Below are 19,175 nucleotides of genomic sequence, written 5' to 3'. Positions count from 1 at the left end.
TCTTGGATGCAGTCATTTTACAAAAGGATCAACCTTGTTGCTTATGCATAATCTTACCCAAACTGAAATGCAGAATGCCCAGGCTGAGAAAGAGCTTTTGGCAGTTGTGTTTGCAAGTTCGAAGTTCCATGATTATGTTTATGGTAGACCTATCCAGATCGAAACAGACCACCAACATCTAGACACCCATGAAGTAGATGGGCCTGTGCCAAAAGCCCAGTCTCCACCAGATTGCGTTTCTTGAGAGGACCATCCACCTTTTTGATGGAGGATCTTTAAGATGTCTGTGAATGAGACATCAGCACGTGGGGATCTGGGGGACTCCTTCCCTTCCTCGAAGTCCGTGTCAGTAGTGACCAATTCCTGGAGGGAATCCAAGTGTCTCTTTTTACACTTTCTTCCAAGGGACCTCTCCTCGTTGGAGTTCTCCAGGAAGGTACTGAAAGAAATCAGGGGTTCCACAGTTGGAAGGAATTGAAGGCTTACTGGGACTGGCTGCTACAGTGGTAGACGAGAGGTCTCAGTCACAGATCCCATGGAGGTGGTGATCGGGTCAGACAGATGTAGAACTAAAGTCCCCTAGGGTGAGAGAGGACACTCTCCACCACCTCGAAGGCAGACGGACTATGAGAATCTTAGACTCATCCCTCCAGAGCTGAAGCTGTATAGGAACAGACTTCGCTGGAGCCCCTGCAATCCTCCGTTCTGAAGGGGGAGTCAGAAGCAAAGCTGTTGAAAGCTTCGGCTCCCGAGGGGAAGTAATAGCTCCAAAACGGAGTCGAAGTAAGCCCTCCAGACTCTATATCTAAGCTTCGGCTCTGAGATGTACTGGGTCCCAACACTGTCAAAGCAGAGCACGTCTGGAAGGTAGTCGGACCCATAGTAATGACTACTACCAGATCTGAAGTCTCGATTCTCTGGGCCATCAGCTTTGACAACACTGAAGCAGGGGGTCAAATGGGAGAAGGAGCTACGGGGTGAAAGGGAGAATGTTTGCTCACAGATCCAAAAGGAGACGAAGCTGGTAGAAACCCCATTTGGATCTGTGTCTTCAGAAATTTCCTCAGTCTATCCACCTCATGCTCCGACAAGTTCCAGGAAGACCTGACAGAGGAGCATGCTGAAAGTGGTCTGGACACTCTCTTGGGAGAGGCCACCTTGAGAGGATATCTCTGTGCTGATGCACCCAGCTACTAAGGGACTGGAAGAGTGGGGGGGGGGGGTTGAAGAGGGACAGACTAGTAATAGTTTTTAAAGCCTTTTTTGGTGGCTCGGATCTCTCAGGGGAATGCTTTCTATGTTCCTTGGACTCCTTATGTTTTTTTGACGGGGGGGGGGGGTGAGCCCCTGAAGTAAAAGGGGCTGAAGAAGCAGGACTAGGAACAAGCCCTTTAGGACAAGCTTGTTCCTATGGTCCCACCAGCATGCGCAAGTTAAAGCCTTCACAGACTAAACAAGATCTGTTTAGGCATACTGGGCCTAGCCAGTAAACGCATTCCCTGTGGGCATCAGAAAAGGTAATCTTGCGCCCACAGGAAGTGCATTTCTTAAAGCCCAAAGGTTTATCTGACTTCTCAGCCATGATCAACCAATAATAGCAACCACAACTAGTAAATAGAGTGAACCAAGGAAAAAACAAGGCTCAAAGCCGACTTACAGTTTTAGATCACAAAAAACTTTAATGCAGCTCAAGAGCAACGTAACCTCGAGATCTGTTAGACGAGCGGCAAACGAGATCCGAGGTAATCAGGGGGAATGAGGCATTATTGGATGGAGTGGAGTTTGAGCTTCAGATACAAAGCTTGTAAAGCAGCCAATTCGGACCTGAAACCCACAGGTTGAGGAAGGAATGAAAATTACATCAGATCAACTTTTTTTTTCACAAAAGTAAAACGTAACACTCCTATTCAAAAGTTACTAAAAAAGTCATGTGACAGTCAAAAATGAAAGTTATGTACTTACTGTAATTCTAGATCCATGTTTTCTTCTGTCCACCTCACTGGATCCAAGGCAGACACCTTAAAACTCATGGCACCAAAATCATGACTTATGCCATAATCCTGCACAATCACTTCAAATCATAAACCCACAGAATGAACTGCAATATCAGCAAGTTCTCCAGGCAAAACTTCCAAATGAAGCTTTTAATCAACAGCATACACCCTTCGGTGCTAGTCAAAGAAAAACAAAAACATACATAACATTTCTAAGCAAAAACATTAGCCAAAGCAGCAGAATATGCTATTCAAGCAGTGAAAGAAAAAGCAGGCAGAGGGAAATTAAAAAACCCTTCTTATCTAACTTAAGCAGCTGAGAAGATCCAGGGAAAGAAGCAGTCTTCCAAGTGATCCTTCTCTTAATATGGCACTAGAACACTGAAATAGTTTGCTCTGTGAGGTTTGTAGGGCAGTCCCAGTACTGCCAGGTGATTGCTCCATCACACCCAGAGAGAGGCAGGGGCTGGAGCACTTAACTTTGATGGACTGCCAGAGGAACAGCAGAGCACTACCACCCATATGCCAAGTAAGTCAGTATATTTGTTGAGCATCTAATCTATGAAAGAAAATAAGAGACAAAATGGAGTGGACACAAAATTATGCAAAAAGAATTAAAGTGTCTAACTGCAACCAGAATACAACATAATGCAGGAAAAGATGAAATACAACTGAAAACTACAACCAATCAAGTTTAAAAACTGTTTGTAGTCAGTATGCAAAACTGAGCAGATAAGAATTCAAATGAACTTCACAATCAATGAGGTATGGCCATAAAATTAAATACAGAAAATTTGAACTGCAAACACTGGAAAATGTTAATTACAATGCTGTGCATATAACTTAAGGAATATGGTCTTGTAACTGGGTAATCATAGGAGGTTACTAGGCTTATGACCCTAGGGCTCTTACGAGCCTAGCCAAATTTTACACTTATTTCCACAATCAGCACCTATCACCCTAGTCTAAAAGGGACATAGGTGGAAACCCTGGGGTGAATTTAGTTACCCGTCCAATCGTCCAGACTGCATTTGAAGAGGGCCAATGAGGTACTCTGCTTGACATGAAGTGGGAGTCTGCTCCAAAGGTGTGGTAACATCTAGGAGATAAACCTGTCCCTCCAGCAGGTTCTATTAATGCCACATACCAGGTTAAGGCCATTACAGCGAGTAACCAGTGTACCATCTGACTTACAGATATTCAGCATTTCGAATTAAACAGAGTCAAAGACTGTTTTATATGCAAGACAGAGATCGCCTCTTGAGTAATCTGTATGAAACAGAAAAAAGTGGTAGTGATTTCTGACAGTTTCTAGTGTTTTCAGTTCACATTTCCTGTATGTTAATTTTATGGCCATACCTCATTGATTAAGAAGTTAATTTGATTCTTATCTGCTCAGTTTTGCATGATCTGATCTTTCAATACTACCTCACAAAACTTGCATATTTTCATGTTTAATAAACGTTCCTTGGACATTTTTATTTCCACCTTCAAGCCAAAAGTATCCTCCTGCTGATACTTCTCTCACTATCAGTTAGTGTCACTAAAATTCCTTTTCTTTGCCCTTTCATGAGCTTGCCTTCCAACCAACCTGCTTCACTTATGTCTCTGCTAGACGAAGTGAATGACAAAGCAGACATGACAGCAGGGCTGGTTACTGATCAAGGTATCCCGCAAGCCTATAAAGAGAGCATGCAGTGATGTAACACAACAAAATGTGACAGGACATGTAATCAGGTATGAATCTCCCATCATACATACATTTTATGATAAAATCTCAGTGGTTTCCAAGCTACCGGGATCCTAGATCCTTCAAATGAACATGTCAGTCTACCATAAAAAGAACCACCCAAATGGATGCTTCTCCCTCAAAGCCTTTATCTCCTTCCAAAACTTCATTATCTGGAATACTCACATCCCCCTCATGTGATTTTTCTTAAGTCATAATTCATCACCTCTACAGACAAATTAAAGTGGTATCAGCTCAAACAAATAACACACAAATGTATAATCAGCTAAATGAAATGGTACATAAATGCACTGACTGTTTTATGAAACATACAAAACACAACTACTAGGCTTACTATAGTGCAGGACTAATGGGAAAATGTACCTTGTCATGCAGCATCCACCCAACATACTTCAAATAGCCATCACTCAAGAAGGATTCACTATATTTTATCATCCACATGCCAATTTCTTCCATACAAATGGATCTGATATCAGGAACTGAATCACTTAAAAAAAAAAAAGTAGAAAACAGTTAAGAAATTTAATTTTCACATTAGGGCACATGTTTAAAACAAGTAAATGCTTACTTTCCTTATTCCAATTATTTTAATCTTCCAATAAAAAAGTCCACACTGGCTTCTTTATAATGTCTTTCCTATCAATGTTAAATGAACTGTATTCAAAATAAAACAAAAAAATACCAATATCCCTATTTGAATTCAGCTTAACATCAAGTAGTACAAATGTGAACTCAGTTCAACATAGAAAATTAATTTAAAGATATCTTCTGGTTCTACAGATCAATACATTCATAAAACCTTTGGCACCAACACTATCACCAAGCTTTTTTCAGGAAGCTTTTGCCCGTTACTGATGGTTTTAAACACTGTTCTCTGCCTATAGAAGGCTGCAAATCAAATGAAATCTCAGAGAATTACAAACAGGACATTCCAAAAAGGATATGCTCCTGTGTCCAAAAACAATAGAACAGTTGCATCTAGGCACTTGACAAACTACATCTTCTTCTCCCACATTCAGATAGACTGAAAACTCAATTTTTATAAACAAATATATTTTTTGTCAGTGGCTCAAAAATACAACAAAATCACCTTGGATGCCTACACTGCAAGTTCTATAGAGCCCCACACAAGATGCCTGAACTCTTGATCCATTATTGAATGTGGAAATGGGTACTGCCTACTTATGAGAAACAGTCCCTTAAAGCAAGGTGATAAACCGAATCCCCATCTACCTGCGCTGGTGGTAGCTCAAAAGAAAATATAGCCCACAGCTACGACAGAGTGTTAATATAAAAAATAGTGCAACAAAACCAAACAAATGTATGTATATGCCACAATAGCTTCTTAAAACAATCTATTCTCTATAATCAATAGCCAAGTTTAGGGGTGAACTCCTTCAGAGCTTTCCTGCCAGCAGGAAGAGGGATGCCAAGCCCTAAAAGGAGTATGTTAGAAACCAAATATAAATGTCCACACCCTGCCATAAGAAACACGCCAAAAAAACGGGGAGAATGGCTACTGCAGCAGTGATCACTAACATCTGTTATGATAATTTCCAGCTTACACAACTGTACTATCTTCAACACATTGACCACTGCTGCAGTTGCCTTGGCTATATGGGTAGATTACCACAACTAACTACCTTTGATAGGTGGAAGCAGAATGGTCCAAGAATCTCTACAGAATGGTTCCAACAAAGTTTGATCTGGACCTAGAGAAGGAATCAAGTTTATAGTGCTTTGTAAAAGGATGTACAAAAGGCCAAATGAGAGCTTCTAGAATATTTCTAGAATTCAACCCTTTCCAAAATGCCATAAACGAAGCCAAGGCCCTGGTCGAGAGGCCCTTGACCCTCTCTGGATTAGATGTGTTACGGTGATTATAACAAAAGGTAACAGCATTAAAAAAAAAAGTTATGTACTCACCATAATGTTCATCTGTGTTGTCCACTTTCATTCTTCCTTAACTGTTGGGGTTCTTATCCGATTCTCAGATCTGACTCAGCTGCTTTTTCCAGCTCGTGGAACACTGAAAATCTCAAGCTCCTCTCTTATCCATAATGCACTAGTCCCCTACCAAACCTCAGATCTTGTTTGCTGACCTTTTAGTCAATACAGTAATTAAAAATAATATTTGGAGCTTAAAGAAACACGGTTCTTTTAGCATCTTCTAATCCTTCCAGAAGTCAAACTGGTAGGGGTTGATGGGAGGGAAGTTGAAGAATGAAAATGGACAACACAGGTGGAATGTTGTTATGACTATTATTATTATTTTCATTCATTCCTCAACTGTTGGGACAGAGTCCTCAGCTACCTAAATCCTGGGAGGACTCTAAGGATATTTCTGAATATTGCTAAGCTGAATGCTGCTCTTTCCCCTAGAGATCAGATTCAATTTGTAATGAGTAACGAAGGTATGAATGCTAGCCCAAGAAGCAGTTGCACAAATATCATCCAGGGAAGATCTGGACAAAAACACTGAAGTTGCCATAACCCTGGTAGAATGAGCTTTTAGAGGTTTTGTCTATGGCAAATCCATTTTTTTAAATAAATGAAATACAATTGGTTAACCATTTGGTTAAAGTTACTTTAATAACTGATTTGCTCACTTTTGATCTGAAAAGGAGACCAATAATTTATCTCATTTCCTAAAAAAATGTCCTATGCAGATAAAAACTTAGCTGTCTGTGAACATTCAACAAATGCAATATATACTCTCCTTTGTTTGAAAAATTTGGAAAGAAATTTAAAAGGTCAATAGTTTGATTAACACTGGATTCTGACACCACCTTAGGAAGGTAGAATGAGTTAGTTCATTAGGATACCCTGTCCTTATGAAAAATCAAAGGTTTAGAAGATAGGGCTTGAAGTTCTGAGACTCTTCTAGCAGATGCAATGGCCACTGAAGAGAGTCTTCCAGGTTAAGAATTTTACTTCACACTTGCCTGACGGTTCAAAAGGAGACTGGGACAAAGACTCTAAAACCAAATTCAAATCCCATGGGGAGGTGGGATCCTTAAAAGGGGACTAAGGAGAAAGGTTCCTCTTATAAAAGCCTTACAAAAAGTTTCAGAGAAGCTAAAGATGGATTATTTTACTCCAATGCGAAAATTAGAAATGCCAGCTAGTTGTACTTGTAGTAAGAGAGCTAGCACCTTCATTAAAAATTTTGGCTAAAAACTCAAACGTTAGGTACTAGCTCTGAAAAAAGGGTCAATGTCATTCTGCTGCACCCAAACAACAAACCTTTTCCAATTACTTCTTTAAATTTTTTCTAGTTGAAGCTTTATGGGAGGAAAAAAAAGAATGTGGTGGACAGGGTAGAACAGCCTGGGCTGTCTTGCTATCAACAAAAGTGGAGAAACTATACAGTTAGTTTTAGGCCTAAGATGGCCGGGTGTATCACATCTGTCTGAGACAGGAGGTCTGGAACTGGATCCAGAATCCATGGCGGGCGAAGTAGATGAAGCCAAAGAAAGGTGAACCCAAAATCTATAGAGGCCAATAGGCAACAATGCGGATGACTGTGCTCTTCAATCAAGATTCCTTCTGAAGGAATTTAGGGACTAGATGCACTGGGGGAAAGGCGCAGAGTAGACCAGCAGGTCAATCATGGATAAGAGCGTCTCTCAGTGATGGGGGAACCAGGGCAAAGAACCTGCTGCACTTGTTGAGAGGATATATAGAGAGGCTTGCAGCAATGTTGGCCCCATCAACTGAATATCTTTTTTGATACTTTCATGTTGATCGACCACTCGTGGGGCATTAGAATGGACCTACTTAATTTCTCTGCTAGCACGCTGAAATTCCCTGGAATGTGCATTGCAATCAGAAATCAACTGGATGCGATTGCCCACTGCCACACACACACTCAAAGCTTCTCATCACAGGGGGATAAAACTTGCTTCCTCCTTGTCTGTTCTGTTGATATACTGGACCATTAACATTGTCTGAATCACAATGGTCCCGGAGGGAAGGCCTGTAATGCTAGGAGGACTGCTTTCATTTCTAGGTCACTGATATGCATATTGGCCTCTTCAGGGGACCAGGTGCCTTGGCCTGTTTTTCCCCAAGAACTGCCCCCCCCCCAACTGATCTGGGAAGCATCTGTAGTAACTACGGCCTTAAGCTGAGGGAGAGTGAAGTTGCGACTTTGCATTATAGAGTAAATCCGTCAAAGGAGGTAATTTTAGCATGCCTGTGTTATCCAGATTTAATAAAGTCTGATGAAGAATAGACCATTGAGTTGGTAGGGTCCACTTTAGAATTCTCATTTAGTATCTTATAATGAACCAAAACTATCACAGCAGACATTGACCCCAATGCTTGAAAGATCAATCTAACTGCGAGAGGAATTCTGAATATTTTTGACCTGGAATCATATGGTTTCTACCCTTGGTAAGCGGAGAGAGGCTATCAAGGAAACCGTGTCAAACAAAGCTCCAATTAACTTTGATATTTCAGTTGATTCCAGGTGAGATTTGTTGTGATTTAGAGTAATCCCCAAGTAAGAGTATAACTGGAATACATAATCTCTTGCTTTGATCAAACAATGCCTGGTTAGAGCAGCTATGAGCAAGTCATGCAAGTAAGGAAACACCTGAAATCCTTGTAGTCTCAAGTGAGCTGCCAGTACTGCCATGCATTTGGTGAACACCCTGGGAGCTGTGGTAAGATCAAAGGGCAGAGCTCTGAACTGGTAATGACAGTCTCCCAGCTAGAAGCATAGGAATCTTCTGGACTGTCTGCTCATTTTTATATGACAGTGCATATCCTGAAGATCTACTGAGCACATCCAGCCATCTTTGTGGGGAAAGGGCAGAATGGACTCAACAGTGACCATCCAGAACATGGTGTACTGAACTGACTTATTCAGATTGCTGAGATCCAAAACTGGTCTCCAGTCCTCTGTTTTCTTTGGAACTAAAAAGAATATGGAGTAGATTCTGGTTTTGGGGGGGGGGGGGGCATTATATAACCTCTGGAAATAATCCTCCGCACCCATGAATCTTAGGTAATTTGTAGCCAGGTTTTATGCTGCAGGGATAAATGACCCCAGACAGCCTCCATAGATGGACATCAGGCCTCCTTTCAGGAGCGCTGGTAGATCTGTCAGAAAGTGTCTCTGGACCTTTGGTTTTGAGGGCTTCCTCTACCGTGTGGGCAGAATCTTCCTTTAAGAGTTCCCCCCCTCTGCCCCTAGAGGAACTATGTCCACTTGGATTTTGGAAAGGGCTCTGGGACTTTATGAACCCCATTTTTCAACCACCTCACTGATTCCTAGAAAAGATCCTTTGAGGAGTCAAAAAAGTATGCCCCACAGCAGACGAGGTCTTACCATCCTGCTCAAACTTGGATAACACGTCTTTAACCTTGGAGGGAAATAAAGAACTTCCATCAAAGGGTGCATTTACAAAAGACGACTTAAAGGGCTCAGAGAAATCACAGCTGCATCCAGGAATGCCTATTAATGGAAATGCCTGAACTCACCGCACTTGAGATACCTTCATCTACATGTGAGAGGAGTCTCATGGATGAATTAGAAATGGACTGTAAGGTAGCCAACTGTGAGGCAATTGAGCTCTCTGCCTCAGAAATAATGGCCCCAGCGAGGGATTTGGTGAGATCTTTACTCAAATCTCTTGAGTCTGGTTAAGTGTGCTGAATAATTCAGCAACTAAAGTGCAAAGGTCACTGAAGCATACACACTTCCCGAATCTGCCCGGCACCATAGACTCCCTTGTTAGGGGGATGAACAGAGGAACTTTGTTCAGCAAGTTCCTTTTTTGTAGCCGCTGCTACAACCATGGTATCAACTGGTACTTCTTTGCTCCAAAATTCCCCATCCTTTGGTGGTGTCAGTTTCCCCGACTGGTCTCTTGGGGATCAACTCAATGGAATCAGGCTCCTTCCACACCCATCAAGAGATCAAATCAATGAGCTCCTCTGTGGGTGGAGTCATTCAGGAGGTAGATAATACTGATTCCTCTTGGGAAAGGTTGTCGGTTGACCAACCACCCCTTTCCTTGAGGATCTCTAATACTGTACATCTCCAAATGAGAAGTCATCAGGTGGTGATTTTGGCAACTCTCCACCCACTCATCAAAATCAGTATCCTCCATGACACTACTGGGAAGAGTGTAAGAGCCTCCCTTTTGCACTTCCTCTTCCTAAGGGCTTTTTCTGCAGGATGTTCCAGAGAAGTAAGATATCAATATATCCTGAGGGGTATATCCTGAAGACTATTTACTTATTTATTTTACATTTATCGGGAGAGTCTGACTGGGCAGGAGTCCAATTTTCAGCAGAGGCCCAGGGAGAAAAGCTCCACAAAAATTAGTACAAAATGAAAAATTCATTCCACATAACACAGTACAAAACTTGTTGCAATACAGTACAGAAAACAATTAGGAGCTGTTACAATGTACTGATGTACTACAATAACATAAGCATATTATAATTATACAATGTAAAATAATATCACGTGAGAAATATACAGCCAATTGGGTGGTATTACAATTGGTTATTTGAATACATTCCTACAATGTTTAAAATGTATATTATGAGATGTTTGGGAACAGCATCTAGAGGGGACCTGATTAAAGACTTGCTCAAAAAATTAACATGGGAAGCTATCCAATGCCAGAACTACATATCCAGGAATTGTTTAAATGGCTCTGGAGGAGTTTTTTGAAAGTATTTTTGTTTTTGTTGGACCCAACATCTATGGGGATGGAGTTCCATACTTTTGCAATAGTAGGAGTAGAGGGAGTCACCAGAACTATTTCTGCTTTTGGATATGTCAACCAGTGCTTTGTTGGTGGATCTTGGTAGGCAGCTGGAACAGCTTTTAAGCATGCCATGTAATAATGGAATTTTATATGGATCCTAAAAGATTTTATGGGCTATTAAAAGCTGGTTGTAGGTGAGGGTGGTAGTTCTAGCCAGGATAATTGCTTGATAGTTTGGCAGTGATGCGTGCTGCAGGGGGAGTCAGTTGCAAACTTAGCTATTTTATTGTAGCAGGTGTCAAGTTTCTTTAAGTCTGCTTTATTTAGGTTGATGAGTATAACACAGGCATAGAGAAGTGTGGAGATCAGGTGGGTTCTTGCAATGGTAACTTTGCTGATGTTGGTGAGGTTTTACTTCATCTGCATAGTGTTCCGAGATATTTGTGGATGTTTTTTATTGTCTGAGCAATATAGATAACGAATTTCATATTCTGATCTATAACACTTCCTAGTAGTTTGTTGTTCTGGACTGGTATGATAGAGATGTTATGGGCAGAATATATTTGGAATGGAGGTATGGGGTCAGGGGCTCTTATGGGATGGAATATCATTAGCTGGGTTTTTTTGAGGTTAAGTACCAGCTGAGAGTTGGCTAGCCACATTTCGATAGCAGTAAAAGACTCTTGTGTTAATTTCTGGAGTTGAAGGAGTGATGGGGCTGAGCAGACTAGGGTGGAGTCATCAGTGCACTGGACAAGTGTGGCATGCTGGGCAAATCTGTGAAGTTGGTTGGTAAATATGTTAAAGAGGAGGCGGGCCAAGGATGGATCCTTGGAATACCCAGAGGGAGACAGGTATATGGAGAAACGGAGCTTTCCAATTTTACTGCCGGTTGGCGGTTGGAGAGAGAGCCCTGAAACCAGGCTAAAGTGGAGTGGCCTAAATTAAGATCGGAGAGGGCAGTAAGGAATTTGGGATGGGAGACCATATCAAAGGCCTTGGAGAAATCTAGGAAGATAGTGGAGACAAGGTTGTTGTTACGGTATTGATTCATGGCAATTGGGGGGCGATTAGATAGCTCTACTGAGTTACCCTCTTTGTGAAGTGATATTGTGTGCGCCATTTTCCATAGAGTAGGTACATGTTGTTTTGCTAAGGAGCAATTGATCAGAAGGGAGATGGGGTATGAGATGGCTGTGCCTGCGATCTTGAGGTATTCTGTAGGTAAATTTGTTACCACCCAGGGTTGTGGGTTTAAGTTTATTCAGATATTTACGTATTGTGCTAGTAGGGATAAGCTTGTAGAGAAAAGCTATTTTGATTTACAGGTGAGGATGTTAGCTTTGGATATGTAATAGGAGAGTTATCGGTGAGGGCTAAAATGGATTTGGTGAAATATTCGTTGAATTGGGTGAAAATTTTACTAGTAGTGGTATTAATATTTGGGTTAGGAGTATTGTTTTACCTGGTTGCAGGATTTTATTTATGGCAGCCCAGAACTTTTGCGGATTAGTTTTTGTGTTTAGTTTGCATGTCTATGTACTGGTTACTTTTACCTGACCTAATTTGTTTCTTGGCTTTGTTCTTTAGTTCCAGGTAAGCTTGTCTATTATTGTGCGTTTTATTTTGTTGCCAGGAGTCCCAAGCTTTATCTCTTTGTTTTAGAAGTAGTCGGGTATCTTTGTTAAGCCAGGGTGCATAGTTGGATTTGGTTCTAATAGTACTGATAGGGACGATCTAGTCTAATATGCTAAGGAAAGTGTTGTTGAAGCAGTCAACAGCACTATCCAGGGAGGGAGAGAAAAGAGTGGCCTCCAACTGCAGTATTTTAGTGAAGATATGAAGTCCTAGGTTCTGATGTTCTTTGTATACGGGATTTGTTGGAGGATGGTGGATTTTAATGGGTCTACTTGTTGCCTAATTACAAAGGTGGAAAGGTGATTGCTGAGGGTGTCTGGAAAGGAACCAGAGAGGTAGGAATGAGGGGGCTGATCCAGTCTAAGATGGACTCCTTTTTAGATGCTTTATCTACTCAGGTAGCATTATTGATTAATTGAGAGAAGCCATGCAATAAGTCACCCAGTATGATTGTTACTTGGAAGACGTTATGGTATGCCCATTCTAAAATGGATTCGACATTAACAATGTTGTTCGGGGGGGGGGGGGGGGTTGTTGTTTAATAAGTCTATGGTCAGATTCTGGATGCCCTGTCTTGTCTGAGAACATTATACCCAGAAGCACAAATTTATCATCACTGATTTGTGGTTTTAGCCAGGTTTCTGTGAGAAGAACTATGTCAGGGGAGTAAAGGGCAAAAGTGGCATATACTTCTGATACTTTATTCAATATGCTCCTAATATTTATGTTAAGTAGTATTAGCAGGTCTGTGAGATTCCTGAGGGGCTTTAGTATGCTGTTTGCTTGCGGGGGGGGGGGGGGTTGTTGACTGTAGGATCAAGGTTTGGGTGTATGCCACTAATTAGGAGTTAGGAAGCTACATAAAAAAAGTTATGTCTTACCATAACGGTCCATGTGTGTTATTCATCTTCTTTTATTAATCAATGATGGGTTCGGTTCAGAGCCCTCAGAACTGAGTCGGCCTTTATAGATGTGTTCCATCTTCTTTCATTCATCACTTCCCACCCTCTTTCCCCCTCCAAAGACTCCTGGGGGTGCTTTGGGTCCAAGTGGTGTCGTAGGGTATTTTTGCAGAAGTCACCTCTGCTTTACTTCTCTGTCTCTAGCAAACTCAATCTGAGGTAACAGGGAGAAGGGCATTCTGGGTAGAAGCTTAGCTCGAGAGTTTTGGGCTGGCGCGAGCTTGGTATAAAGGCCGACTCGGTTCCGAACCCATCAGTGATGAATGGAAAGAAGATTAACAACATCAGACTGAAAGTTTTTAAAACTATGTCTTGTATTGTGTGGAGATGTGGGTGTTTAGTTGGTATGGGGGAACTATGAAAGGGGCAAGGCCGAAGTTTTAAGATTATAGACAGATGGAGATATTAGTAGAAAAGCTGGTTTGTCTTCTGTAGGGATTGGTAAGCGGGGGATTTAGTTTGAAGCCATGGATTACTGATGGGATGAAAGGATGTAAAATGTGCTGTAATGGTGAGGCTTGTAATTGTTATAAGAGTTATGGACAGCATTCTTTTCTTAGAGGATAAGAGGAAAGCTAGAAAGCATGTATGGATATATAGCAGAGGTGGATAGAGATTTAGCTAATGTTACATTTATGGATGGTACATGTGGAATTGGGAGACTGGGTGGGGGGTTTGGTATAGGGGAATTATAGGTTTTGGTGAATGTATGAGTAAGGGAGCTGGGAGAGGGTTTAGTTAAGTTGATGAGATAGGGGCTAAGCTGATGTTGGATGGGGTGGATAGGGGAGTGGTTTATTAGTTATGAGCTGGAGTGAGGTTGCAGAGGAATGGCTTGTTGGGTATAAAGGTCAGGAGGCTGGTGGTGAGTGGGAATGGGGTAGGTTAGTGCAGCGGAGTAATCCCAGGCATAGAGAGGATGAACGGAGCGGGCAGAGACCGTACTGGCAGGAAACAAACAAAAAAGAACAATCAGCGGGTAAGATGTGCAGGTTTTTCAGTAGACTTGTGAGCTACTTTTGGGGGTTTTAAAACTATGGAGCTTTGGTTACAAAGTATCTATCTAAAACTTTGCTCAGGGAGCGAGTTACCATAAGTACCAGAATAGAAGGGCCACATAAATTTTTATTTTTATTTTTTTATTTATTTAACATTTGTTGACCGGGAATGTCCGACTAGGTTCCACAGAGCCTGTTTTCAGCGGAGGCCCGGGGAGAAATGCTCCAGATGCAATTAATCTGGGGATACAGAGCCAGTTATTGGGAGAGGTAGGAGAGGGGTATTACCATGCAGAGAAACAGAGAGAAAGCAAATCTTGGACAAGGTTAGGGTGGGATTTAGGAAGGGGGGATGAAGCTGGGATAATGGTGAACAGGTTAGTGTGCACGCCACAAGACAGGTTAAGAGATACAGCTTAATAATTAGGCTGAGGACACAAAACGACTTACGTAGGAGCAAGAGGTTGACCGATTTTCCCGTCCAGTCATTTTCAGCTTTGGAGAGCTGATGTCCTGGTAGCCGTTCGGTGGGAGTGGGAGATGGGTCAGGGGTGAGAAACAGGTCATATCTCAAAGTGCTGGGAAAAAACAAAAAATAAAATGGATAGCTTGAGGTTGCTGCAAATAACAGTTATGTGACCGTTATAGAAGGAAGGCAGAAGCAAATTGGAGATAGCTAGGAAAGGAAATGACAGAGAGGGGGCAGAGGTATATCTATTCACAATATGTTACGGCAAACAGCAAGTAGCATGTCTAGAATAACTAACAAGTGTGTGTCTGATGTCTGTTATATCAACTACAGTTAACACACAAATCACAGCAAGAAGAGCAAGTTACAGTAGAACTGGTCAGTTATAGTGAATAAGGCAAGCAAGTACAGTACAACATTCAATAAGCATGAAAAGCACAGCAGCAGTGATATTAGCAGGAGAAATTGACTAAGCAGTTAATCTAGCAAATATGTAGAATGCAAAGATAGCTACTACAAATATACATTCAACAATCCTGTGCTGTTAAACACTGCGTTCACTCAAAGCCAACCATGGTTATGTCGGAGTTTTTAATTGTACCCCGGTTTAACAGTGAAGTGGGAGGTTCTCCTGAGCTACACAGTTTGAAAGAGCACTTTTACAGATACAGTAACATCAGGCTAAAAAAGTGCACATGCTAACATTATATCTACACAGACAAATGCAGAAAAAACTGCGCAATACAAAAACAAAAACTTTGAGCTGGCTGTCTCTGTGCAGAAGGAAGTTGAAGCTCAAGATGCAGAGATAACTGGGTCTGAGAAGTAGAAGCTAATATAGGTGGATGTGCCTTTTCTCTTGGAGCAGAGGAAACTCTCTCTACTACCTCAAAAGCAGAATACCTTGGAGAAAAAGAAACTGTCAGCTCCAAGAAGACATCATTCCGAACCACAGGCTCCTTCTGGCCCAAAGGCAAACCACTCTAAGCAGGGGTCACAGCCAAGGCTCTGAGCGGCACAGATGGCTCCAACAATTGTGAAGTCGACTCCAACACCTCAGATTCAATGCCGATGCCACTGCTCTGAGAGTCACCCAACTCCAACATGCTTGGAGCCGGTCGACTCAAAGGCAGTATCTGTATAGAAATACAAGGGATCTTCGGATCCGATACAGATGGATCTGGGATTCTTGGAGCCAACTGCTCTTAAACCAAAAATCGGATTGGAGAAGGAGACAAAAATAGGTGGGGTAGTACTAATGAAGGTCTCCGGACCCGATACGGTAGGAGCCAGAACCACCGCCATTTGAATTTGATTCCAGAGAAATTTCCTCCTCATCCTATCCACATCTGCTTTGGTCAGACATCTTTCTAGGAAAGGAGATGGGAAGATGGTGGCTCCAAAGTTGGAGTAGACAATATCCAGGGTTACCTGTCCTTGTGTTTCTGTGGATCCTTGGGGGGGATGGATGCTGAGTACAGATCGGAGGGGTTTGGTCTTTGTTTTGGATCCAATTGAATTAGATAAGATAGTTTAGATATTTTCAGTGGCTGCTTCGAGCTCAGAGCAGAAGAACGTGAAGGGTCCAATGGACACCCCGCCCTTTTTAGTCACCCTTTTTGGGGGTTTGAGCCCCAGATGCTGTATCAGAGGATGTCGAAGGGATTGATCCTCTTAATTTATTTTTAAAGTCAATAAGGGCCCTTGGAGTAAAGGTCTTACATATATCGCATGCAGAATTCAAATGGGCCAGGCCTAAGCAATAAACGCACAACTTGTGTGCTTCTGACAACATAATCTTATGGCCACAGGCCTTACATTTAAAACCTGAAGGTTTCTCAGACATATCTATGGATATAAACAATAACAGTTAAGAAAGTTAAAAGAAAAATATATATTTTTTTAACTTTTAAATAGTTATGAAAAAGAGAAAAGAAGTATTGCCAGGAATGGTAATTTAAAATGCCTACCTCAAAGGTAAGGGAAAAGAGAAAGAAAAAGAAAAAATAAACAATGGTATTAAACTTGAGAGCTAACAGCAACCACATCCATATGCGAAGGGAGCAAACAAGATCTAAGGTATGGTAACGGACTAGTGCATTATGGTGAGAGAGGAGCTCGAGAGCTCTAGTGTCCACCAAGCTGGAAAAAGAATCCAAGTCAGATCAGAGGATAGGATCCAAACCCCAACAGTTGAGGAATGAATGAAAAATAACATCAGATGAAGTATTTTGAAACAGTCTGTTTTGACACAGGTTGTCCCTTATTACCTTCACAAGTAATAAATAACTGATCTAAAGGTCAGAGAACTAGTTCTCTCATGAGAGTACCAGAGTTGCCAGTGGGCATCCAAGGTACGGAGTATCTTTTCTCCCCAATCATTAGCTTTAGTAAAGAGAATGGGGAGATGGATAGTTTGGATTAAAGTAAACTTGGATACTTTACGCACAAACGAAGGATTAGTTCTCAAAGAAACCCTGTCCCTACGAAAAATAATGAAAAATAATGTAAGGTTGACCCACCTTCAACGTTGGCAAATCAGATACCCTTCTTGCAGAGGTCAGAGCAATCAGTAAAATTGTTTTAAATGTTAAGAACCTCAAGTCAGCCAGATTAGTTAGTTCAAATTAAGGAAGTGTTAGTTTCTCTAACAAAAAATTAATATCCCAAGAAGGGGCAACCAGTTTACTTGACGGCTTCTTAAACCCCCTTTCAAGAATATTCTGACATGAGACTGCCACGAAAGAGGAGGATCTTATAAGGCAGACATGTTGAAATGACCAGTAAATGAACCCGGATAGAGGAATAATAAAGGCCACAGGATAGTAACTCTCAAATATTGTAAAACCAGAGAACAACCAGCCCTGAATGGGTGCCGTTTATGTTGTTGTCATCAACTAGAAAACCTTTTTCATTTACTAATGTATGATTTTCTAGTAGTAGCCTTTCTTCAATTAGCAGGTGCCTAAAAGACAATATGGCCTTTACCATCCAGTCAACTGAAATGATTGATAACAGACTGCATCAAACACTGCTGTTCAATTGTGAGTAGATCAAGTCTGTGAGGAAGCTTGTGGTAACTGCCCCTGATCATTTCTGAAAGAAAGGAAAAATGCAGCTTCCTAGGCCAGAAAGTATTCACCACAATAATCGTGGGGGATTCCTTCTAAATCTTCAGAAGTACCCCGTATATTAGATGAAATGGTGGAGAACATACAGGAACACTTCTATCTAAAGAAATCTGCCTTCCATGCCTTCTTGCATACAGTCCTGGAAAAGAATCTTGCCAGCTGATTGCTCAGAGAGGAGGCAAAAAGATCTACATGAGAAACTCTCCATAGATGGATCAAATCGACCACCCTTATCTAGTTTCCAACAGTGAGGGTCTGCCCAGGTTCGACTGAGCTGGTCTGTCACACAGTTTTGCTCTGAAATAATGTAGGATGCCTGTACAGTGACATTGTGCTGTGAAGATATATCCCAAGCTAATATGGCTAGCTTGCAAACAGGGTACAACCCGGTTCCCCTGCCTTACTGATGTTATCAAATGACTGTGTTATTGTCTGAAACCACTTTGAAGAGGTCCTGGGGGACAAAGATGGTTCAGAGAGTTGAGTGGCTTGATCAGGCCAAAGATTTCTTTGATATTTATGTGCTTGTATCTGTCCTTGGCGTCCCATACCTCTGCACTTTTATCCCCTCCTGAAACCGTTCCCAAAGTAAAGTCCGAAGTGTCAGTGGTGACTGCCTTGGAGCAGGGAGGGAGAACAGGAGACCTGGATTTAAAGACATGTGCCATCGCCAATAAAAGATTTCCCCTTCTGGCAAAGACATCACTAGGATTTGAAAAGATAAAGGATGTTTATGCTGGGATCAGAAACATTTCAGATACTGCTGTATCTTTCTCAAGTGGAGTCTTGCCAGGGATTATCAGGAGAATTACTGAAACCACAACACCCAAAATCCTGGGGTATTCCCTCACAGTGACCAAAGTCTGAGTGTAAAGTCCTAGAAACAGATTTAAATAAGGATCAATTTTTTTTCCTGCGGAAGAAAAGCTATTTGAACTGAGGTGCCTATTTGACATTTCAGAAACACAATCCTGTGTGAGGGAGTCAAAAAAGACTTTTGACTGTTCTCTTGGAATTCTAGCTCGTGTAAAAGATCTCTCACCCAAGAGAGATTCCTGACAATGTGAAAGAGACTCTGCAAGGATAAGAAAGTCAACTAAATATGGAAAATGTGTATATCCTGTAGCATGAAATGAGCTATAACTGGAACTAGACACTGTGAACATTCGTGCTGCAGTGCATAATCCAAAAGTTAAGGTAGAGAAGAGATTATGTGATGCAGACATACAAAACCTTAAGAAATGTCTGAAGCCTGGATGAATAGGGATATGATAAGAATTTCAGGAAACTTGAATGAGACAACAGACTGTTAAGTGACATCTTTTTGAATTAGGACACTATGACAAACAGGTTCCTGAAAGAAAGATCCAGAAATGGTCAAGTATTTTCTTCCTTTGGCACTATGAATATCCGTGAATAAAACCCTTCTCCAGTTGGGAAGAAAGAACTGGTACTATCGGTCCTTGGGACAGCATCTGATGAAGATTAGGTGGAAAAAAAAA

At 41.5% G+C, this 19,175-nt stretch overlaps 1 protein-coding gene across 1 annotated transcript in view; it reads right to left on the bottom strand.

Moving 5' to 3' along the window:
- Positions 1 to 19,175, bottom strand: part of STAG3 (stromal antigen 3) — a 4,836,058-nt gene that overhangs the window by 3,192,761 nt on the left and 1,624,122 nt on the right. Inside the window, exon 10 of the mRNA XM_044077272.1 lies at positions 4,108 to 4,231. Coding sequence (XP_043933207.1) covers positions 4,108 to 4,231 — 124 coding nt within the window. The remainder of the gene's footprint in view (positions 1 to 4,107; positions 4,232 to 19,175) is intronic.

Source organism: Protopterus annectens, chromosome 7.part0, assembly GCF_019279795.1.
Source record: "Protopterus annectens isolate FY-2018-M chromosome 7.part0, PAN1.0, whole genome shotgun sequence".
Lineage (NCBI taxonomy): Eukaryota > Metazoa > Chordata > Ceratodontiformes > Protopteridae > Protopterus > Protopterus annectens.
Note: the sequence above shows the minus strand (reverse complement) of the source record. Positions and strands in the feature narration are given on the sequence as shown.